The sequence below is a fragment of the Coregonus clupeaformis genome, chromosome 31 (assembly GCF_020615455.1).
Source record: "Coregonus clupeaformis isolate EN_2021a chromosome 31, ASM2061545v1, whole genome shotgun sequence".
Lineage (NCBI taxonomy): Eukaryota > Metazoa > Chordata > Actinopteri > Salmoniformes > Salmonidae > Coregonus > Coregonus clupeaformis.
In genome coordinates this window covers 30,479,049-30,502,292 of record NC_059222.1, presented here as the reverse complement: position 1 = coordinate 30,502,292, position 23,244 = coordinate 30,479,049, and the positions used below count along the sequence as shown (strand labels likewise).

Here is a 23,244-nt window from a genome sequence, read left to right as displayed (position 1 = left end):
TTTTGGGATTCCAACCTGTAAACGTCATTTGCCTGATATTTTCGTGCACTTTCCCTTTCCTCGATTACCTTTTTCAAAAGGAGTTGATCAAATCTAATTGAGAAAAGGCCTCAGACTTCGAACAAACCAACACAATAGCTAGCTAGCTAGTTATGCTGGCAGCAACAGCCAGGTGCTAATTAAAAGTTATTGTTATTAAAATTGTTAAAAGGAAGTTATGTTTATTTCGATGGGCAAGGGAGAAATAACTTGTAATATCGGTCACCAACTGGATGTCACAGTGACATGCTAATTAGCTAACATGTTGTATTGAAGTGCTTGCTGACGTGAGTTGCTTCCCTAGGGCAGCTGTATCACTATGTCGCCGGCAGTAGCTAACATGGCCAACTTTCTTCCTCCCAATACTTATTTATTTAGAGTAAGATAGCAGCCTACAGGAGAAATGACTTATAATATTGGTACCATGATTGGTACACCGTGTACAGTCTACTCAATCAATGGGGAGAGGGGAGCATGCACGTTATGCCAGCAACACAACAACCGGGCTGTCCGGGCACAGTGTCCTTTGCTCTTGCGTGCTGTCCCACAGTACGGTCAGGGAAGTACTAGCTAACGTTAGCTAGTGTAGCCAGCATCAGGGTAACCTAACGTAACAGGCATAAAAGAAAGGCCTGAAACTAGATCCCCCTACATACTGGTCTTGACAAGAAGAAGAAATAAAAAAAGTTGGAGGATGTTCTCTTCTGCACTGTTCAACCAATCCAGTAAATGTGGAGGAGGAGTTAAGATGGAGTGTCGCCTTGTTAACGGAGAGACTATAAGGACACAGCTGAAGCTTAAATCGCCTAGCCAAACCTAAAACTGACCCTTACCTTCACCCTAACCTTAACCAAACCCTTAACCCTAACCCTTACCCTAAACTAATTTGAATAAACTCTGAAATGAAATATCGGTTTGGGCGTCAGGCGTGTCCTTATCCCTTGTTAACGTCCAAAAGTGGAAGTTGCATCACAGGCTCTCTTTCCATTTCCCCTGAAAACCAGAACATTCGGTTGTTGTGGACCACCGTGATTGTAGTGATTTTCACCATGAAAGTCTGTCTTTGGTTCTCTGATTAAAATTTGGTTGGGTCCTAATTGTCTCTGGCATAAACTTGGGCACCTCTCGGTAGCGTCCCATTGGGGAGAGCTGAAGCTTTTCCACCGCGACGGGAGTAGAACAGAGTTGAGTATGGGGGTCGTTTTTTTGTGTGTGGCTACTGCTCATACTCTCAAAATGTTGACGCCCGGAGAAAACACATTTCCGAGGTGAGCAAGTCGATTATGAGATGGAGTTATGTCGGGATGCAACCGGACCGCAAGCAAAGCCGGGAGAAGAGGAGTATTTCTGAGGAAGAATGGAGGGGAAAAAATAGGAAGAAGAGGTCGAAGAGAATGAGGAAAGCAGAGGTTGGATTTGAATCTGAGGAAGATGGCGATAAAAATGGAGATGGGGTGTCGAAGAAGATTGGTGTCAAGTGCAAACGGAGTGAGCCGTGCACCAGACCGAGTTCTGGAGGTGAAATGGAAGTGAATGAAGGCGAGTTAAGTGAAGGTGTGGGGAAGAGCTCGGAACCCGAGCCTGGCATCAATGGACATGATAAAGAAGAATCTGGTTCAGTAGGAGTGACATTTTTGGACAAAGCGGATCCTTGCCTTGTGGCGGATCCATTTGTGGTTTCAGGGTGGGTGGGAAAGGAGTTGGGTGCAGTTGAATCAGTGAAGGTAACCAGTAGTGGACTTGTGATACTGTATTTTTTTGTATTTCTTCTGACCAGAGGGAGTGGGCGTGCCGTGTCACACAACTTGGGTTAAGATCTGTTTCTTGCTTTGCTCTTAGGAGCAGGGCACCATTAAAAGTAGTGATTTTGGGGGTAGTATTAAGTGTGGAGGTGGAGCAATTGAAGTTGAAGATTCCTGGTGTTTGTGATGCCCGCAGTTTGGTGCGACGCAGACCCGGTGTTGAGCGTGGTGAAACAGAGGAGTCACTATCAGTCCTTTTCAGTTTTGAGTAATCGTCTTTACCCGACAAAGTCATGTTAGGATATATCATCCTGTTAGAGCTTTTGTGCCGAATCCACCGCGCTGTTTCAGGTGCAATATTTATGGCCATGTCGCAGCAGTTTGTAGGAGGGAGATTCCAAGATGTGGGAAGTGTGCTGGAGGGCATGGAATAGAGGATTGTGTAGTTTCAGTGGATAAAGTTGTGTGTGTCAACTCTTGGGGTGCCCATGTTGCTGGAGATCGGAAGTGTCCGGTGCGAGAAAGGCAGGTTGAGGTGGCTAATCAGAGTAATGGTCCTCTGTAGCTCAGCTGGTAGAGCACGGCGCTTGTAACGCCAGGGTAGTGGGTTCGATCCCCGGGACCACCCATACGTAAAAATGTATGCGCACATGACTGTAAGTCGCTTTGGATAAAAGCGTCTGCTAAATGGCATATTATTTATTATTATTATTATTAGTGCAGAAGGTGTCGTATGCTGAGGCAGTGAAAAAAGTAGCACAGGATGGGTCAGGGGTGAGGGATCCTGAGAGGATCCCTGTGAGTAGTAGATCTGTGCCAGTACAGAGGGATAGTCCAACGAGTGATGCATGCTTCAGTAAGGTTGGCTTCTTAGCATTCATAGCAATGGTTATCAACTGGCACCCAGGCCCACCCACTGGGGAGCCAGGCCCAGCCAATCAGAATTAGTTTTCCCCCACAAAAGGGTTTGATTACAGACAGAAATACTCCTCAGCACCCCTCCCCACACCTCAGACGATCCAGCAAGTGAAGAAGCCGGATGTGGAGGTCCTGGGCTGTCATGGTTACACGTGGTCTGTGGTTGTGTGGCCAGTTGGACGTACTGCCAAATTCTCTAAAACGACGTTGGAGGCAGCTTATGGTAGAGAAATGAACATTCAATGATCATGCAACAGTTCTGGTGGACATTCCTGCAGTCAGCATGCCAATTGCACACTCCCTCAAAACTTGAGACATCTGTGGCATTGTGTTGCACATTTTAGAGTGACCTTTTATTGTCCCCAGCACAAGGTGCACCTGTGTAATGATCATGCTGTATAATCATCTTCTGTGTATGTCACACCTGTCAGGTGGTTGGATTATCTTGGCAAATGAGAAATGCTCACTAACAGGGATGTTAACAAATTTGTGCACAGAAGTTGAGAGAAAATAAGCTTTTTGTGTATATTGAAAATGTCTGGGATATTCTATTTCAGCTCATGAAACATGGGACCAACACTTTGCATGTTGCGTTTATATTTTTGTTCAGTATACTTCAATTAAAACCGAATGATTCTGAACAATTCGAAGTCCCAATTTCGGCAGGTAAAATTCAAACCCTCGCGGGAGTTTGACATCACTTCGACATAAACTGTATCCTTTCTAGCCACGACCCGCTTCCAGAGAGGACGAGGCAAATATTTGGCGCTTTACACAGCTTCGCATTCAAGAACTTTGCGGCCGGAAATTCATTTGATAAACCTTACAACGTCACCACAGTTCTTAAGTATAGATGTGACTGCAGCGAAGACCGCACGATGACAGGACACACTTCAGGACAAAATGGTAAAATGCAGTACAATTTGTAATCATTCTGATACAAACTAGCTAGCTAGTACAGACAACCTAGCTAGCTATTTAGCTAACCTTAGCCAGTTAAGTTCACTTCCTTTTCTCTTTGTTAAATGTAGGGAACTGTTCGGGTCTTTATTTTTTATTTTGATATAGCTAGTTAGTCATGTATTGGCAATATTATACTATTGGCTTAACCAGACTGTTCCGACCTGAGATTCTGGCAGCAAATACATCTGAACCACAGAGTTAGGCCGCGATCCTCTGCGCGGCGTTGCGGACGCATGCCAGATCTTAAAACGCCTGGAATTGTATTTTACGTATCAGCTAACCACATATAGCAATCTGTTGCCTGACTGCGCAGTCGATGACGTCGCATGCAACCATTGGTTGACGCATGTGTAATGCCTGAGCAGGGAAACATACCTTTCCCTGCGTTAATAACCAAGTGAAGTGGGAAGGAGGTATTTACCATAAAAGACAGGGGAAAATCCATCTGAACGCCCCTCCAACTGGAAATTACTAGTGGGAAACTCTTCTATCATTCCTGAGCTCAGATTTCTCCCACATGGTGACCTCTGACTTCACCTATTAAGGAAATGACCATGATAACGGCATTTTCGGCAGTTAAATGTAACAACAAAACATTTATTTATGAAAAGCAATCTATTAATATTGTTTTTGAACACTAATTTGTTTACAAGCATGAGAGCTGTACTTTTAGTTTATGGTTGAAGCAGCTTGTTGGCCATTAGCCAATCTGCGTTTCTCAATGAGTTCCAAGCACTTGAATGCAACCAACTGGTATTTAGGACTTTCCACTTGGTTATGAACAGCAGTATTAATCTTTGTCTTTTTTTTATTACCCTTTAGAAATGCATGTAAAAGGCCTCTGATTAGGAAAATAATCAGTTTTTTGAATTTCAAGTTTGTAGAACAATTTTCAGGAAATGCTTTAACGGTAGGATAAATGTGTGTTAAGAAAACTGTGAAATTCTATTAAAATCACATAAAAATTGATCCAAAGCATTTACATCTGATGGAAAACATTGTAATGGTATTTAAATCTGAAATGAAGTCCATATTTGGTCTGATAGCCAAATTGATCAACTTGACCAATCCCAATTTTAGTATTTTGTAGATTTTTATAATAAAAAAAATAAAAAACAGATACTTTTGGAAAGGATCAACTATTTTGTGAATTTTCTATGTATGAGGAACATATAACTTACATCGCCGATCTTACTACTTCACCATGAAATTAATGGTTGTCAATGGCAATATTCTGAGCTCATAAGCCACTCATTTTGTTTAAAAAATATATACCTATTTGTTCTTTTGATGTGTAGCAGGGGCATCAAAGTTGCTCTCGAAGTTTTTGCTTGTCCACGTTTGCAGAATTTGGAAGGGAAACAATATCTTACTTGGCTATCAATATATGAATGTGGCCCTGTCTCAGTTTAACAACCCATAAGCCCAATGTTGTGTTTTTGCAACACTTACAAAACTACCTCTAGCTCTGGCTCAGAATGTTTGTTCTTCAATTAATAATTTTCTACATAAACATTACATCTTCAAGAAGAAAGGAAAACATATTTAACATGTACTCGGCATGGATGGCCTACAACCTATGCTTGTATAGGGGACCAGTGATGTCAGACGAGTGGTAGGGATGTGCATCTTTCCCTTTCAAGACGATTCGATACGTATCTAGTAGTGATGCGTGGGCTTGAATTTATAAATCTTATGCGATTTATATCAATAGGCTACATTGAGGTTTTTCTTTCATTATTTTTAGGCTATCTGGCATTAGTGAGTAAGCCTATAAGCTTTAGGGCCTAACTGTAAGCGCAAAATAGCCTAAAAGCCAATCGCCAAATGCTTTTGGGAAGGGGCATAAAAAGTTAGTCGATCCTCTGAGGAAAAAAGGACATGTCAGTTTAATTCAATAAGAGAAAAGCTGCGAGAGTTAAAAATAGACTAGAGGGCCAGAAAAGTAATGCTTGGGAAAGATTTGGTGACGTGGTAAAAGAGGATGATGGCAGTGCTGGTTATGTGTGATTGTGAGGCGCTATACAAATTCGACTGAAGTCTGTTATGACGCCGAACTGCAGTCAGGTCAAGACCCTGGTGAGGACGATGAGCACGCAGATGAGGTTCCCTGAGATGGTTTCTGACAGTTTATGCAGAAATTCTTCGGTTGTGCAAACCCACAGCTGCCCGGGTGGCTGGTCTCGGATGATCCCGCAGGTGAAGAAGCCGGATGTGGAGGTCCTGGGCTGGCGTGGTCTGCGGTTGTGAGGCCGGTTGGATGTACTGCCAAATTCTCTAAAACAACATTGAAGGTGACTTATGGTAGAGAAATTAACATTGAGTTCTCCGGCAACAGCTCTGGTGGACATTCCTGCAGTCAGAATGGCAATTGCACGCTCCCTCAAAACTTGAGACATCTGTGGCATTGTGTTGTGTGACAAAATTGCACATTTTAGAGTGGCCTTTTATTGTCCCCAGCAATAGGTGCACCTGTGTAATTATCATGCTGTTTAATCAGCTTATTGATATGTCACATCTGTCAAATGGATGGATTATCTTGGCAAAGGAGAAATGCTCACTAGCAGGGATGTTAACAAATTTGTGCGCAACATTTGAGAGAAATAACCTTTGTGCATGGAAAATGTCTGGGATCTTTTATTTCAGCTCATGGAACATGGGACCAACACTTGGCACCATGCGTATTTCAGCTCATGCAACATGGGACCAACACTTGGTACAATGTGTTTATATTTTTGTTCAGTGTACATTTTGACTGGAACAGGAGTGGATAAATATTTATTTCTTTCAGCATCTTGACAGAATGTGAATTAGCAGTTAGCACCTCTACAGACGACACTATCTTTATCAGCATCATAAAAGCTGATAGTATTTCAACCACATAAAATATGCATCAAAGCCGAACTGAAATATTATCAGAAACATTTTAACAGTTTTCGAATTTTTTTTTTTCTATATTGGTTTTTCTCCCCGGTGCTTAAATCTCTTTGCTCTGCGAAAGAAGCAGAGATGACAGAACTTTACCAACGTCAACTAGATTGAAGCGTTCGTTCTATCGATTTAAGACATCATCCTGGTGAGCAAGGGTTTATTTAGTCTTCTAGGGCAACATGTAATGACAGAGGAGAAGCTGCATGTATTTAATTATAGACAGTTGACTAACAAATCGAGATCTTGGAACAAAGGTTCTATCTGCAAAAATATGATTCTGAGATAATTGGCTTTCATGTTCCGATCTCTGATTGGTTTAAATGGTTTCAGCAAATTTTATCTTGTATTTTTTTTTAAACGTATTAACATCAATTGGGAGTATTTATAGTACTATAAAGGTAGAGACCATTGAGCAGAATAAGGCTATGTCAATAACTCACTTTTGACAAAAATGCAGATAGAACCATAGTCCCAAGCTCTCGAAATAGCCCACCATTTTTTTTGAAATTATAAGCCGAAATGTATTTAAATTAGGCAAAAAAATTAGGGTCTGGTACGGGCCTCCGTTTTTCACTTTATCTCATATAGTTGGGCAGATGGGTTATTAGCCTTTGAGGGTGGGTGCGGGTGAACAAAAAGCTTACCCACACACCACTATCTAATTACATCTGTACGATTCTATTTGATTATAGAAAGAATCGATACGATTCGATGCACTAACATTTGTTGCATGAACACATTCATTTTCCATTCTAAATTAGAATCTGCTGCTGATGGAGCTCATGAGCTGGGCCTCTGAGCTGGATCTGTCTGAGCTTGACTTCTGTGTGTGTAAATGGTGTACGCTCAGTGGCCTGTTTTATTAGGTACACCACCCCGTTCACAAAAATGGTTCGTTCCTACAGACAGTGAGTCATTTATAAAGCAGGCAGACGGGCATAGAGGCATTCAGTTACTGTTCAATTTAACGTTAGAATGGGCAGAACGAGTGACCTAGGCGACTACAGTGAGGGGAAAAAAGTATTCGATCCCCTGCTGATTTTGTACGTTTGCCCACTGACAAAGAAATTATCAGTCTATAATTTTAATGGTAGGTTTATTTGAACAGTGAGAGACAGAATAACAACAAAAAAATCCAGAAAAACGCATGTCAAAAATGTTATAAATTGATTTGCATTTTAATGAGGGAAATAAGTATTTGACCCCTCTGCAAAATATTACTTAGTACTTGGTGGCAAAACCCTTTTTGGCAATCACAGAGGTCAGATGTTTCTTGTAGTTGGCCTTGAGGTTTGCACACATCTCAGGAGGGATTTTGTTCCACTCCTCTTTGCAGATCTTCTCCAAGTCATTAAGGTTTCGAGGCTGACGTTTGGCAACTCCAACCTTCAGCTCCCTCCACAGATTTTCTATGGGATTAAGGTCTGGAGACTGGCTAGGCCACTCCAGGACCTTAATGTGCTTCTTCTTGAGCCACTCCTTTGTTGCTTTGGCCGTGTGTTTTGGGTCATTGTCATGCTGGAATACCCATCCACGACCCATTTTCAATGCCCTGGCTGAGGGAAGGAGGTTCTCACCCAAGATTTGACGGTACATGGCCCCGTCCATCGTCCCTTTGATGCGGTGAAGTTGTCCTGTCCCCTTAGCAGAAAAACACCCCAAAGCATAATGTTTCCACCTCCATGTTTGACTGTGGGGATGGTGTTCTTGGGGTCATAGGCAGCATTCCTCCTCCTCCAAACACGGCGAGTTGAATTGATGCCAAAGAGCTCCATTTTGGTCTCATCTGACCACAACACTTTCACCCAGTTCTCCTCTGAATCATTCAGATGGCAAACTTCAGACGGGCATGTATATGTGCTTTCTTGAGCAGGGGGACCTTGCGGGCGCTGCAGGATTTCAGTCCTTCACGGCGTAGTGTGTTACCAATTGTTTTCTTGGTGACTATGGTCCCAGCTGCCTTGAGATCATTGACAAGATCCTCCCGTGTAGTTCTGGGCTGATTCCTCACCGTTCTCATGATCATTGCAACTCCACGATGTGAGATCTTGCATGGAGCCCCAGGCCGAGGGAGATTGACAGTTCTTTTGTTTCTTCCATTTGCGAATAATCGCACCAACTGTTGTCACCTTCGCACCAAGCTGCTTGGTGATGGTCTTGTAGCCCATTCCAGCCTTGTGTAGGTCTACAATCTTGTCCCTGACATCCTTGGAGAGCTCTTTGGTCTTGGCCATGGTGGAGAGTTTGGAATGTGATTGATTGCTTCTGTGGACAGGTGTCTTTTATACAGGTAACAAACTGAGATTAGGAGCACTCCCTTTATGTGTGCTCCTAATCTCAGCTCATTACCTGTATAAAAGACATCTGGGAGCCAGAAATCTTTCTGATTGAGAGGGGGTCAAATACTTATTTCCCTCATTAAAATGCAAATCAATTCATAACATTTTTGACATGCGTTTTTCTGGATTTTGTTGTTGTTATTCTGTGTCTCACTGTTCAAATAAACCTACCATTAAAATTATAGACTGATCATTTCTTTGTCAGTGGGCAAACGTACAAAATCAGCAGGGGATCAAATACTTTTTTCCCTCACTGTATGTCTATGGCGTATACTATGTAGGCACCTTATCGGAGCCATAAGGGAGACTAGGCAGCTACCACTATCAGATTAGGGGGGGGGGCGGCGGCAGGCAATGTAGCCTGTTTTTCTTGCCCATTCACCCTCTGAATGGCACACATGCACAATCCATGTCTCAATTGTATCAAGGCTTAAAAATCCTTCTTTAACCTGTCTCCTCCCTTTCGTCTGGCACTGATTTGAAGTGGATCATAGCTTTCACCTGGTTAGTCTGTCATGGAAAGAGCAGACTGAACACAGCGGTGTAATATTCAATATCTGTAAGTTTGACTAAATATTAGCTCTTCACTCCACGTACTTGTGGGTAATAACCTTCAATCTGGATAACAAAATAAATTATAAGGCTATTGAAATGTATCGACCAATATTACCAAAGCAAACAACAACCAAACATGACGGAGAGTAAACATGGAGAACCAAACCCCAAAAGAAAACGAGACTCCTTGACGGACAGATTTATGTTTTTCATCTCCCGGAATGGTAAGGGTGGAAACCTATCTGTTAAAGTCGATAAATGACAAACTGGGCATATTTGAATTGGTCAGTAAAGATATAAAGGAGTTGAAGGCGAGCCTCGAGATGAGTGACGAGAAAGCTGCGACAATGGAGAAAGAAACAAACAAGCTAAAAGGGACAATCAATAAGATTGAAACGGACGTTAATGAACTTAAAGGAGAACATCTTTCTGAGAGAAGCCTTACTTGACATGCAGACAAGATCTATGAGAGAGAATCTGGTACTTACTGGTTTCAAAGAAAAATAAGGCGCAAATCCTGAAATTGTAGTGAAATAATTATTTATTACAGTGCTACAGATCCCAGGCGATGTTGTAGACAAAATCCAACTTGAACGTGTACACAGTTTAAGACCGAGAGGACAGGGATATGAGCACCCAATCGTTGACAAATCTGCATTTTTAAAGATAAAATAATGGTTAAAAGCCTGGGTAAAAGACTCGCTGGCATGAATGATCAGTTCCCGAAGGAAATTGCAGAATGGTGCAAAGTTCTGTACCCACTCTTCAAGGAGAATAGATTAAAAGGTAAACGTGTAGCTCTCATTGTCGATAAACTGTATATTGATAACCAAATGTTCTGAGACACCAATACTACTCCATGGCTATTCTAAATATTACAAAGTTCCAATAGAGGAGTCGAATAATGGAACACCCACTACTATCGATAGTAGGGGTTGTAATAAAAAAATAAAATATAGGAAAACAAAAGTAACAATTGATAAAGAAATAAACTACAAGATACAAGATAGGGGATGTTGGAAAATAATTAGTATTTGACTTTCTATTTATAGTATTTTATAAATAGATAAGACCACATTAGAATAAAGGATAATTAACTAAATAATACGTCTTCAAATATAAGGAACTGGAACACAAAAGTACTCAGAATCCACATGGTAGGGACAAAAACAGAGGACATAGAAAGCACAGTATGTGTGGGTGTATTGTGATGGAAGGTGGTGTGAGTTTTTGTGTTTGGAAAAGTGTGGAGTTAAGTGAGTGAAAAAGGAAAATTGTTGCGAATACCAGAGCTCATGTACAGTGAGTGGGAAAAAGTAGTTGATCCCCTGCTGATTTTGTACGTTAGCCCACTGACAAAGATGCATGTCAAAAATCTTATGAATTGATTAATATTTTAATGAGGGAAATAAGTATTTGACCCCTCTGCAAAACATGACTTAATACTTGGTTATAGACTGATCATTTCTTTGTCAGTGGGCAAACGTACAAAATCAGCAGGGGATCAAATACTTTTTTCCCTCACTGTGTGTGTGTGTGTATACATACATACATACATACACACAGTGAGGGGAAAAAAGTACAGTGGGGAGTATTTGATACACTGCCGATTTTTTTGTTGTTGCAGGTTTTCCTACTTACAAAGCATGTAGATGTCTGTAATTTTGATCATATGTACACTTCAACTGTGAGAGACGGAATCTAAAACAAAAATCCAGAAAATCACGTATGATTTTTAAGAAATTAATTTGCATTTAGAAATCAGAAAGATTTCTGGCTCCCAGGTGTCTTTTTTTTATACAGGTAATGAGCTGAGATTAGGAGCACACTTAAAGGGAGTGCTCCTAATCTCAGTTTGTTACCTGTATAAAAGACACCTGTCCACAGAAGCAATCAATCAATCACATTCCAAACTCTCCACCATGGCCAAGACCAAAGAGCTCTCCAAGGATGTCAGGGACAAGATTGTAGACCTACACAAGGCTGGAATGGGCTACAAGACCATCGCCAAGCAGCTTGGTGAGAAGGTGACAACAGTTTGTGCGATTATTCAAAAATGGAAGAAACACAAAATAACTGTCAATCTCCCTCGGCCTGGGGCTCCATGCAAGATCTCACCTCGTGGATTTGCAATGATCATGAGAACGGTGAGGAATCAGCCCAGAACTACACGGGAGGATCTTGTCAATGATCTCAAGGCAGCTGGGACCATAGTCACCAAGAAAACAATTGGTAACACACTACGCCGTGAAGGACTGAAATCCTGCAGCGCCCGCAAGGTCCCCCTGCTCAAGAAAGCACATATACATGCCCGTCTGAAGTTTGCCAATGAACATCTGAATGATTCAGAGGAGAACTGGGTGAAAGTGTTGTGGTCAGATGAGACCAAAATCGAGCTCTTTGGCATCAACTCAACTCGCCGTGTTTGGAGGAGGAGGAATGCTGCCTATGACCCCCAAGAACACCATCCCCATTGTCAAACATGGAGGTGGAAACATTATGCTTTGGGGGTGTTTTTCTGCTAAGGGGACAGGACAACTTCACCGCATCAAAGGGACGATGGACGGGGCCATGTACCGTCAAATCTTGGGTGAGAACCTCCTTCCCTCAGCCAGGGCATTTCAAAATGGGTCGTGGATGGGTATTCCAGCATGACAATGACCCAAAACACACGGCCAAGGCAACAAAGGAGTGGCTCAAGAAGAAGCACATTAAGGTCCTGGAGTGGCCTAGCCAGTCTCCAGACCTTAATCCCATAGAAAATCTGTGGAGGGAGCTGAAGGTTTGAGTTGCCTAACGTCAGCCTCGAAATCTTAATGACTTGGAGAAGATCTGCAAAGAGGAGTGGGACAAAATCCCTCCTGAGATGTGTGCAAACCTGGTGGCCAACTACAAGAAACGTCTGACCTCTGTGATTGCCACTAAGTAATGTTTTGCAGAGGGGTCAAATACTTATTTCCCTCATTAAAATGCAAATCAATTTATAACATTTTTGACATGTGTTTTTCTGGATTTTTTTGTTGTTATTCTGTCTCTCACTGTTCAAATAAATCTACCATTAAAATTATAGACTGATCATGTCTTTGTCAGTGGGCAAGCGTACAAAATCAGCAGGGGATCAAATACTTTTTTCCCACACTGTGTGTGTGTGTGTGTGTGTGTGTGTGTGTGTGTGTGTGTGTGTGTGTGTGTGTGTGTGTGTGTGTGTGTGTGTGTGTGTGTGTGTGTGTGTGTGTATATACACACACACACTACCGTTCAAAAGTTTGGGGTCACTTAGAAATGTCCTTGTTGTCGAAAGAAAAGCATTTATTTTGTCCATTAAAATAACATCAAATTGATCAGAAATATAGTGTAGACGTTTTTGTAAATGGCTATTGTAGCTGGAAACGGCTGATTTTTAATGGAATATCTACATAGGCATACAGAGGCCCATTATCAGCAACCATCAGTCCTGTGTTCCAATGGCACGTTGTTTGCTAATCCAGGTTTATCATTTTAAAAGGGTAATTGATCATTAGAAAACCCTTTTGCAATTATATTAGCACAGCTGAAAACTTGTGCTGATTTAAAGAATAAATAAAACTGGCCTTCTTGAGACTAGTTGAGTATCTGGAGCATCAGCAATTTTGGGTTCGATTACAGGCTGAAAATGGCCAGAAACAAATAAATGTCTTTGGAACTCGTCAGTCTATTCTTGTTCTGAGAAATGAAGGCTATTCCATGCGAGAAATTGCCAAGAAACTGAAGATCTCGTACAACGCTGTGTACTACCCCCTTCACAGAACAAAGCAAACTGGCTCTAACCAGAATAGAAAGAGGAGTGGGAGGCCCCGGTACACAACTGAGCAAGGGGAGAAATACATTAGTGTCTAGTTTGAGGAACTGATGCCTCACAGGTCCTCAACTGGCAGCTTCATTAAATAGTACCCGCAAAACACCAGTCTCAACGTCAACAGTGAAGAGACGACTCCGGGATGCTGACCTTCTAGGCAGAGTTGCAAACTTAACATGTGTAAATATTTGTATGAACATAACAAGATTCAACAACTGAGACAAACTGAACAAGTTCCACAGACATGTGACTAACAAATTGAATACTGTGTCCCTGAACAAAAGGAGGGGGGGGGGTCAAAATCAGAAGTAAGAGTCAGTATCTGGTGTGGCCACTAGCTGCATTAAGTACTGCAGTGCATCTCCTCCTCATGGACTGCACCAGATTTGCCGGTTCTTGCTGTGAGATGTTACCCCACTCTTCCACCAAGGCACCTGCAGGTTCCCAGACATTTCTGGGGGGAATGGCCCTAGCCCTCACCCTTTGATCCAACAGGGCCCAGACGTGCTCAATGGGATTGAGATCCGGGCTCTTCGCTGGCCATGGCAGAACACTGACATTCCTGTCTTGCAGGAAATCACGCACAGAACGAGCAGTATGGCTAGTGGCATTGTCATGCTGGAGGGTCATGTCAGGATGAGCCTGCAGGAAGGGGTACTACATGAGGGAGGAGGAGGTCTTCCCTGTAACGCATAGCGTTGAGATTGCCTGCAATGACAACAAGCTCAGTCCAATGATGCTGTGACACACCGCCCCAGACCATGACAGACCCTCCACTTCCAAATCGATCCCGCTCCAGAGTACAGGCCTCAGCGTAACGCTCATTCCTTCGATAAACGCGAATCCGACCACCCATGGTGAGACAACTGCGACTCGTCAGTGAAGAGCACTTTTTGCCAGTCCTGTCTGGTCCAGCAACGGTGGGTTTGTGCCCGTAGGCGACGTTGTTGCCGGAGATGTCTGGTGAGGGACCTGCCTTACAACAGGCCTACAAGCCCTCAGTCCAGCCTCTCTCAGCCGATTGTGGACAGTGTGAGCACTGATGGAGGGATTGTGCGTTCCTGGTGTAACTCGGCAGTTGTTGTTGCCATCCTGTACCTGTCCCGCAGGTGTGATGTTCGGATGTACCGATCCTGTACAGGTGTTGTTACACGTGGTCTGCCACTGTGAGGACGATCAGCTGTCCGTCCTGTCTCCCTGTAGCGCTGTCTTGGGCATCTCACAGTACGGACATTGCAATTTATTGCCCTGGCCACATCTGCAGTCCTCATGCCTCCTTGCAGCATGCCTAAGGCACGTTCACGCAGATGAGCAGGGACCCTGGGCATCTTTCTTTTGGTGTTTCTCAGAGTCAGTAGAAAGGCCTCTTTAGTGTCCTACGTTTTCATAACTGTGACCTTAATTGCCTACCGTCTGTAAGCTGTTAGTGTCTTAACGACTGTTCCACAGGTGTATGTTCATTAATTGTTTATGGTTCATTGAACAAGCATGGGAAACAGTGTTTAAACCCTTTACAATGAAGATTTGTGAATATATTTGGATTTTTACGAATTATCTTTGAAAGACCAGGGTCCTGAAAAGGGGACGTTTCTTTTTTTGCTGAGTTTACATACAGTTGAAGTCAGAAGTTTACATACACCTTAGCCAAATGCATATAAACTCAGTTTTTCACAATTCCTGACATTTAATCCTAGTAAAAATTCCCTGTTTTAGGTCAGTTAGGATCACCACTTTATTTTAAGAATGTGAAATGTCAGAATAATAGCAGAGAGAATGATTTATATCAGCGTTTATTTCTTTCATCACATTCCCAGTGGGGTCAGAAGTTTACATACACTCAATTAGTATTTGGTAGCATTGCCTTTAAATTGTTTAACTTGGGTCAAACATTTCGGGTAGCCTTCCACATGCTTCCCACAATAAGATGGGTGAATTCTGGCCCATTCCTCCTGACAGAGCTGGTGTAACGGAGTCAGGTTTGTTGGCCTCCTTGCTCGCACACGCTTTTTCAGTTCTGCCCACAAATGTTCTATAGGATTGAGGTCAGGGCTTTGTGATGGCCACTCCAATACCTTGACTTTGTTGTCCTTAAGCCTTTTTGCCACAACTTTGGAAGTATGCTTGGGGTCATTGTCCATTTGGAAGACCCATTTGCGACCAAGCTTTAACTTCCTGACTGATGTCTTGAGATGTTGCTTCAATATATCCACATAATTTTCCTTCCTCATGATGCCATCTATTTTGTGAAGTGCACCAGTCCCTCCTGCAGCAAAGCACCCCCACAGCATGATGCTGCCACCCCTGTGCTTCACGGGTGGGATGGTGTTCTTCGGCTTGCAAGCCTACCTCTTTTTCCTCCAAACATAACGATGGTCATTATGGCCAAACAGTTCTGTTTTTGTTTCATCAGACCAGAGGACATTTCTCCAAAAAGTACGATCTTTGTCCCCATGTGCAGTTGCAAACCGTAGTCTGGCTTTTTTATGGTGGTTTTGGAGCATTCTGCAGCGATACGCCATCCCATCTGGTTTGCGCTTAGTGGGACTATCATTTGTTTTTCAACAGGACAATGACCCAACACACCTCCAGGTTGTGTAAGGGCTGTTTTACCAAGAAAGAGAGTGATTGAGTGCTGCATCAGATGACCTGGCCTCCGCAATCTCCCGACCTCAACCAAATTGAGATGGTTTGGGATGAGTCGGACAGAGAGTGTGCAAAGCTGTCGTAAGGCAAAGGGTGGCTATTTGAAGAATCAAATATAAAATATATTTTGATTTGTTTAATACTTTTTTTGGTTACTACATTATTTCATAGTTTTGATGTCTTCACTATTACTCTACAAAGTAGAAAATAGTAAAAATAAAGAAAAACCCTTGAATGTGTAGGTGTTCTAAAACTTTTTTGACCTATAGTGTACATACATACAGTACCAGTCAAAAGTTTGGACACACCTACTCATTCCAGGGTTTTTCTTAATTTTTACTATTTTCTATATTGTAGAATAATAGTGAAGACATCAAAACTATGAAATAACACATATGGAATCATGTAGTAACCAAAAAAGTGTTAATCAAATCAAAATATATTTTATATTTGAGATTCTTCAAAGTATTTTTCCCGAGTTGCCATTTGTCTCGAAAGCACCCAAAAATCTAGCAGATTTACATAGGTTGTCAGTCAACTAATAAAGCCTAATATCGTGCAAGCCATTGTAGCATTTGAGTGCTGAAGGTGCCATGCAGATATGCAAAATCAGGAACAGGCTGCCTACCTTGCGTTGGTCAGTGAGCGAAGCTGGGCATAGTGCACAGTTTGACTAGGTTACTGATATTCCCTAGGGTTGTTCGGCATGCAAAATTACATGTAGATCACTGACTGTCAACACAGTTATATGCTTAGTTCGACACTGAAGGAAAGGATGCTTGAGTTGTCACAAAAGATGAAGCGTTTTCGGAAGGTAGGTAGTTAGAAAAAAAGTAATGGGAGCAAAACATTTTAGTGAATATGTGATTCGTAACGCTTGAATACATTTTTCTGACCGACGCATGCTACATTTGGATCGGTTTGGGGTCCGTGGACCGATGCAGTACTATCTTACACATCGGTCCCCGATGCAAATGTTTATCTTTGAATTGTTACATCTCGAACGAGTGGACATGTTTCTAATGTTTCAGAGGCTATTGAAGCCACAATAAATATACTGACACAACAAATACTACTAATGGATACATCTGGGTCTAAGGAGATGCTCTATGTAATGTTTGACATTATTTTTTAGGTTTGGACCTGTACAGGATGCAATTTAGGAAACTTGTTTTTCCAATGTTGGGTGTCACGGTTAATGTGGACAGTGCGGATTCGGCGCGGTATATGGCTGGGGAAAAGTACCTCAGTCCAGAGATGGATGATGTCGCTGTACTCCTAATTATCCTAAATTATAAGTTGAAGATTGAAATACTGCTAGTTTGTAATTAAACTGCCTTTTTCGTCCTCATGCTGGGTAGCAGAAGCAACAGCAGCCATTTTGGAATGGCACATATAACGTTGCGTTGAACAACAAAGGAGCCTGATTGGCTGACTATCCTTTGATGCTCAACGCAATGTGCCATTCCAAAATAGCTGCTGTGGCTTATGCTACCTAGCATGAGGACGAAAAAGGCAGTTTAATAAAAAACGAGCAGTATTTAAATCTTCTTGATCAATCATTTTCGATAATGGGATAATTGGAGTACAGCGACATCTTCCATCTCTGGATTGAGGTACGTTTTCTCAGCCGTATCCCGCGCCGGCTCCACACTAACCTCATTTAGGCAGCCGTGCGTTCCGACCTGAAAGGTTGTATTTACTTCATGAATCTCAGGTTGGAACGATCTGGCTAGTATTGGCTCAAACACATTTTCTTTCTACCACTAGCACCCATTTTTGCATTGTTCAACCCTAAACCTAACTGAATCAGTTGTAACAAAAGGCATTGCTGTCCTCATCAAAACCAAATTCTCTGTTTCAGGTCCCCCTCTTCCTCTCCCCACTCTGCGCCTCATGGTCCCACCACTGCGCCTGGTCTCAGCAGCCATCTGGCAAACGATCCAGCAGAGACACGTGATGGATTATGGGATGCTGGAGGAGTTTGTTACCATGGTTACAGAGATGGTGCCAGAGCTTCTGAATGACAGTCAGAGGGCCCAACTTATTCTGGGTCTTCGAGCACGGGTGAGAGAGAGGGGTGGAGCTGGTGCTCATCATTATGTGGGGAAATATGAGATATGAACATATTTAGTAATGTATGTTGTCCCCTCTACATCTTCTGACTGGTTTGCTCTGCTTTCAGCTGGTCCTGGAGTTGTGTCGCTCCAAGCCGATCACAGACCTCCAGACCATTCAGCCACACCTGGACAGGATACAAACCCTTACACCTCTCTGGGGGACACAGGTGAGCTGCTCATGGCAGAGAATCAGCTAATGTCTGTATCAGTCAGTCATAAATATTTCTGATATTACAGTGATACATTACGTCATAAACATATGCAGCCTAAATGGCAAGCTATCATTTCGGATGTCCTGATTTAAGGCAACATATTGATATTCTGTGTTTAAGGCGACTGATGCAGAGGTAGGATTATCTGAATCCAACTTCCTGGGGCTGGTTCAAACCCTTCTGAAAGACCAAGATGAGAGGAAACATTTCTTCCAGGTCAGTGGGTATGGAATAGTTGTGTGTCATTTCCATGTGACTGCTGTGTATTTCCACAAATCCAATAATCTCCTGAGATGTTTTCTTAGCTCATATTCCTTTACTCTGTTTTAGGATGTTTTTCCTGTAGAATTTGGTCCCAGTTATGACGCAGCCATACAGAAACTCATGTGGCAATTCCTTTCGAGACTGGAGAAGCTACTTCCTGTGACAAACTTCCAACAGGTACTAGTAGAAATACAATTATATAGAGGAATCATGGACTTGACACTTAGGCATTATGTGAATTCTACCTATATTCCTTCTCTGTATTCCTCATTGTGTCAGGCTGCCTTGCTGCTCAGCGACGCCCCCTCTGTTCTTGAGGAATGTGTTGAGTCAGTGTCTCACCCTCAGCAGCTGAAAACCCTGCTTCAGTACCACAGAGACCTGGGCCAGCTGGACAACCATGGTAGGCAATTTCACAGGACCCATGTAGATGTTGGCTTTTCTTCTGTAGGGACATTAACATTTATTCACTATACAAACTTTGTCTTTCATTCATCCTCTTCTCTTCCCTTTCTAGATACTTTGTCTCCCACCGATGGGGACTGCATTCTCTCAGCTCTCTGTCTCCCTCCAGTAGAAAGGGTGGTGATTGCAACCGAACAGACAGAGTCAGAAACACACATATCGTCCTTGAACGTCTTTATGGATACATTCACCAAAGAGTTGGAGGTGGACTCTGCAACACTGACAGAGTACACAAAGATGGAACCTGGGACAAGTATAGATGTAATAGAAGAGGAGAGGGTGGAATGTGAGAGAAAGGAAAAAGCATCCTCAGTTATTAATGATGAGGAGGAAGAGGATAATGCAGAGTTTGCTGAGACTGAAGAGGTGGAACCAGTGTATGAAACAGTGATGGTTTTAGGGGAAGATGGGAAGATGGCGCCTTTAGTCAAAGCCAGTAAACTCAAAAGGCACAAAAGAGAGAGAAATGACGCCAGTGGCATGCCTGATGGACAAAAACACAGAAAACCTAGCCCTGCACAAATGAAAAGCATAGACCTGTCTGATACGATCATATCGTCCATGCTTCACAAGCCCTCAGTGGAGCTACAAAGGATTGACACCACTAACCTGACATTGCCCTTAAAACCAGTGAGAAGAAACAGTAAGATGAAGACATATCTAGCACGAGATTTGAAACAAACCATAACTGAATTTTCAGAACAGAAAAAACGTGTCTGCAAGACAGTTAAAACAGCCCAAAACCCCAATATGTGCACAGTGTGTGGACGTGTCTTATCCCGCTTTTCAGACATGAAAAAGCACATGCAAACCCATAAGAACGGTCGCACCTATCAGTGTCGCAATTGTCAGAAGACTTTCAAGCACTTGTACACTTTGCAAACTCACAGAAAGTCATGTCTGTTTGAAACTCTGCAACAAGAGGAGGTTCCCTCTGGAGAGGGCAGTATTGCTCCGTTTACTATGTGTGAGGCAGAATTCGCACAATCCTCAATAAACCGTAGAACGTGCAAGGTGTGCGGCAAGATTGTGCATCGCATTGGATACTTGAGTACCCACATGAAGATTCACTCTGCGAATCGCCACTATTCACTCGGAGAAGCGAAAACAGTCCAGAAACTGTCACCTGAGGGAGAAGACACAGAGCCGCCCAGTGGTGTTACTCTTGAGGCAACACTTGATGACAGTGACTCGTTCCCCACCAGTACTCCCCAGGACCCATCTTACGACCCAGAACTCAGCCAGACCAAAAGACCCAAGTGCTCCAGCACAGCAAAGAAGCCAAACCGAAAAACCTTCCAAAAACCAAAACATATATGCCGTATTTGTGGTAAATACGTGACTGCTGGAGCATTTGAGTATCACATGAGAACTCACTCAGGCGAGCGCCCTTTCTCCTGCCCTCATCCTCAGTGTGGGATGAAGTTCATACACAGCGGAGGTTTGAGGGTCCATCTCAGACGCTATTGCAAGGTTCGGACAGTTGACGCTGCTGAGCTCGACAGCTTCAACATACGTTTTGAGTGTGACAAATGTGAGAAGACATTCACGATCCAATCAAAACTGAGGAAACACAAACTTATCCACGGCCCGCTCTATTGCACAGGGTGCAGGAAGGTATTGCCTGACTTAGAAACTTTAACCAGACACAAGCTTTGGCACAGGCCCGTTCAGTGCAGCATGTGTGAGGAGAGCTTCATGCTCACAAACCTCAGAACACACTATCTGGATGTCCATAAGTTCAGCGGACCGTTCGTCTGCACCCACTGTCCAAAAAGCTACAAGAAGTTCCATTCACTCATCAAACACGAGATGGTTCACACCGGGAACCTCCCCTTACAGTGCTCCCAGTGTCCAAAGAGATTCATCTACAATTACGACCTAGTCGAACACGAGAAAAGGCACTCTGACGACAGGCCTTGTCTCTGCTGGGAGTGTGGCAAGGCCTTCTGTACCAACATTGACCTGAAACAACACATGCAGAATAGCCATGGTGAAAAATCCACAGAGTGTCGTTTCCCATGTCGCCATTGTGGGAAACCCTTCAGGCTTAGTAATTCCCGTGCGAACCACGAGAAGACTAAGCATGGCGGGGTGCGTTACCCGTGTACGTACTGTGGCAAGCAGTTTGTTTGTGCAAATGCATTGAAAAGGCATGATCTGATTCACACGGGGGAGAGGCCTTTTAAATGCAATCATAAGAGTTGCGATAAGGCTTTCAGGTCGAGAGCTGAACTGAGGATACACATGAGATACCATACTGGAGAGCGGCCGTTCAAGTGCAACGTCTGTGGAAAGGGCTTTGTTCAAGCCAATTATCTCACTACGCACTACCGGACTCATACAGGGGAGAAGCCGTATTCATGTTCCCTCTGTGACAAAAGCTTTAACTACCATGACTCCCTGAAGAGACACATGTCTACACACTCAAACGAGAAGCCTTTTAAATGCCTGGACTGTGGGAAAGCTTTCGAACGTAAAACTCTGTTGAATGTACATAAACGATCATGTACATCACTGTATTGAAATGTTAATCCCCCCTGCCCCCCAAATGTGCTTAATGTAACAAGATGTACAGTTGATAAGATTGTGGCCTGATAAAGCATTTCCCATTTAAAACAAAAAGTTTTCCCCTTTTCATATAACTGCAGTTATACTTTTCTCCCATAAGTGAAATTAAATACAAGTAGAATAAAATACTTTGGGGGTTATGGTTTTGCGTATGTGGTCCTCTGTAGCTCAATTGGTAGAGCATGGCGCTTGTAACGCCAGGGTAGTGGGTTCGATCCCCGGGACCACCCATACGTAAAAATGTATGCACACATGACTGTAAGTCGCTTTGGATAAAAGCGTCTGCTAAATGGCATATTTAATGTATAACAGTGTTCCTTCAGTCCCTCTCCTTGCCTCAACCCGGCTAGCCATTTCACATTGGCTACATTAGCTGAAAGGCCGGCAGATGGTGATATTGAGTCGTTTCATCTTACCGTCCAAAAGGAATCTATGCAGCAGGTTCTACACTCCTATCCCCCGTGGACTGGTTCGTACGTAAAACATTCTCCATACAGGTTGCAAAGGTGTTGATTTCCTTAACTCGATTTAATGGTGAAAATATGGATACTTTCTTGATGAAACACCATTTTCCTCCACCATGCTGGAGTGGCTAAATGCTAGTCCCGGATGTTGTAAATCACATTCAGCCAATCAGGTTGCAGCACTCCGTTTACACTAGTTCTGAACGCTGTACGCAATGTCAGGAAGTAGCATTAGCCACCATACAATGGTGTTATATAATGAAAGTGCATATTTTCCCTTTCTTTTGCCTTCTCGCCATTAGATCGAGTTAAGGAGGAAGTCAATGCCTTTGCAGCCTGAATGGAGAATGTTTTATGTACGAACCGGTCCACGGGATATGAGTGTATAGTCGGCTGCATAAATTCCCTTTGGATGGTAAGCTGAAACGACTCAATATCTCCATCTGCCGGCCTTTGGGCTAAAGATGGTGCTTCCATGGGGCAGAAGTCAGAGGGTGGGGGAATCGTAAGTGGCTAATTTCATCTTGTTCTTGATACAATGTCTTGTTTTGACTGATTTCATATCAATGCTAATGTGGCAAAAATTTGCTAACTAGCAAATCAACAACTGTAGCAATGTATTTGAGAGAAGTGCTTATTGTGCAAATGTATTTGTTTTCAATAAACAATGGAGACGAAATGTAGCTTACATGTTGTCAACAATCTAAGCAAACCCCGCCTGTTTTGCCCCATAGTTGCGCACAAGTAGGCTTTGTTGCTAAACAACCAACCCGTCTATGGCTTCATATGCACACACATCCCTGTCTAGGTTTGCAGTAATCACATGTATGGTGTCAAATCAAATTCAAAAGTCGAACGCGCATGAGATGGCGCATGTGAGCAAGATGAAACATCATTACCTGACCATCGAGAGAGAATAAATATGATCAAGCTAGCAGAGGTGTCCCGCGAGTGCGCAGGCCAGTCGAGCGTGCAAATTAAACTTGAGAGCTTGCTAGTGTGACTGAGCGAGCAGAACATCATTGTCACAGATCAAAAAGAAAAATGTCTTAAACAGTACATAAACCTGTAAGCAAAGAAACGTGATTCAAATGTGTAAAATATTAATTTTAATGTATTCAATTGTCCACCAGCAAGTTACTTCTCATTGTGAAGTTTTCACTCTCAATTTCTTAAATTGCAC

General features: G+C 42.9%; 1 protein-coding gene across 1 annotated transcript; it reads left to right on the top strand.

Moving 5' to 3' along the window:
• Positions 1–3,423: 3,423 nt before the first annotated feature.
• On the top strand, positions 3,424–21,823 carry LOC121547447 (zinc finger protein 14-like). Its single transcript, XM_041858745.2, has 7 exons — positions 3,424–3,605; positions 17,830–18,032; positions 18,151–18,252; positions 18,418–18,513; positions 18,628–18,738; positions 18,841–18,964; positions 19,079–21,823. The coding sequence occupies exons 1-7, from the start codon at positions 3,578–3,580 to the stop codon at positions 21,550–21,552; spliced, it is 3,138 nt and encodes a 1,045-aa protein (XP_041714679.2). The 5' UTR covers positions 3,424–3,577; the 3' UTR covers positions 21,553–21,823.
• The last annotated feature ends 1,421 nt before the right edge of the window (positions 21,824–23,244 follow it).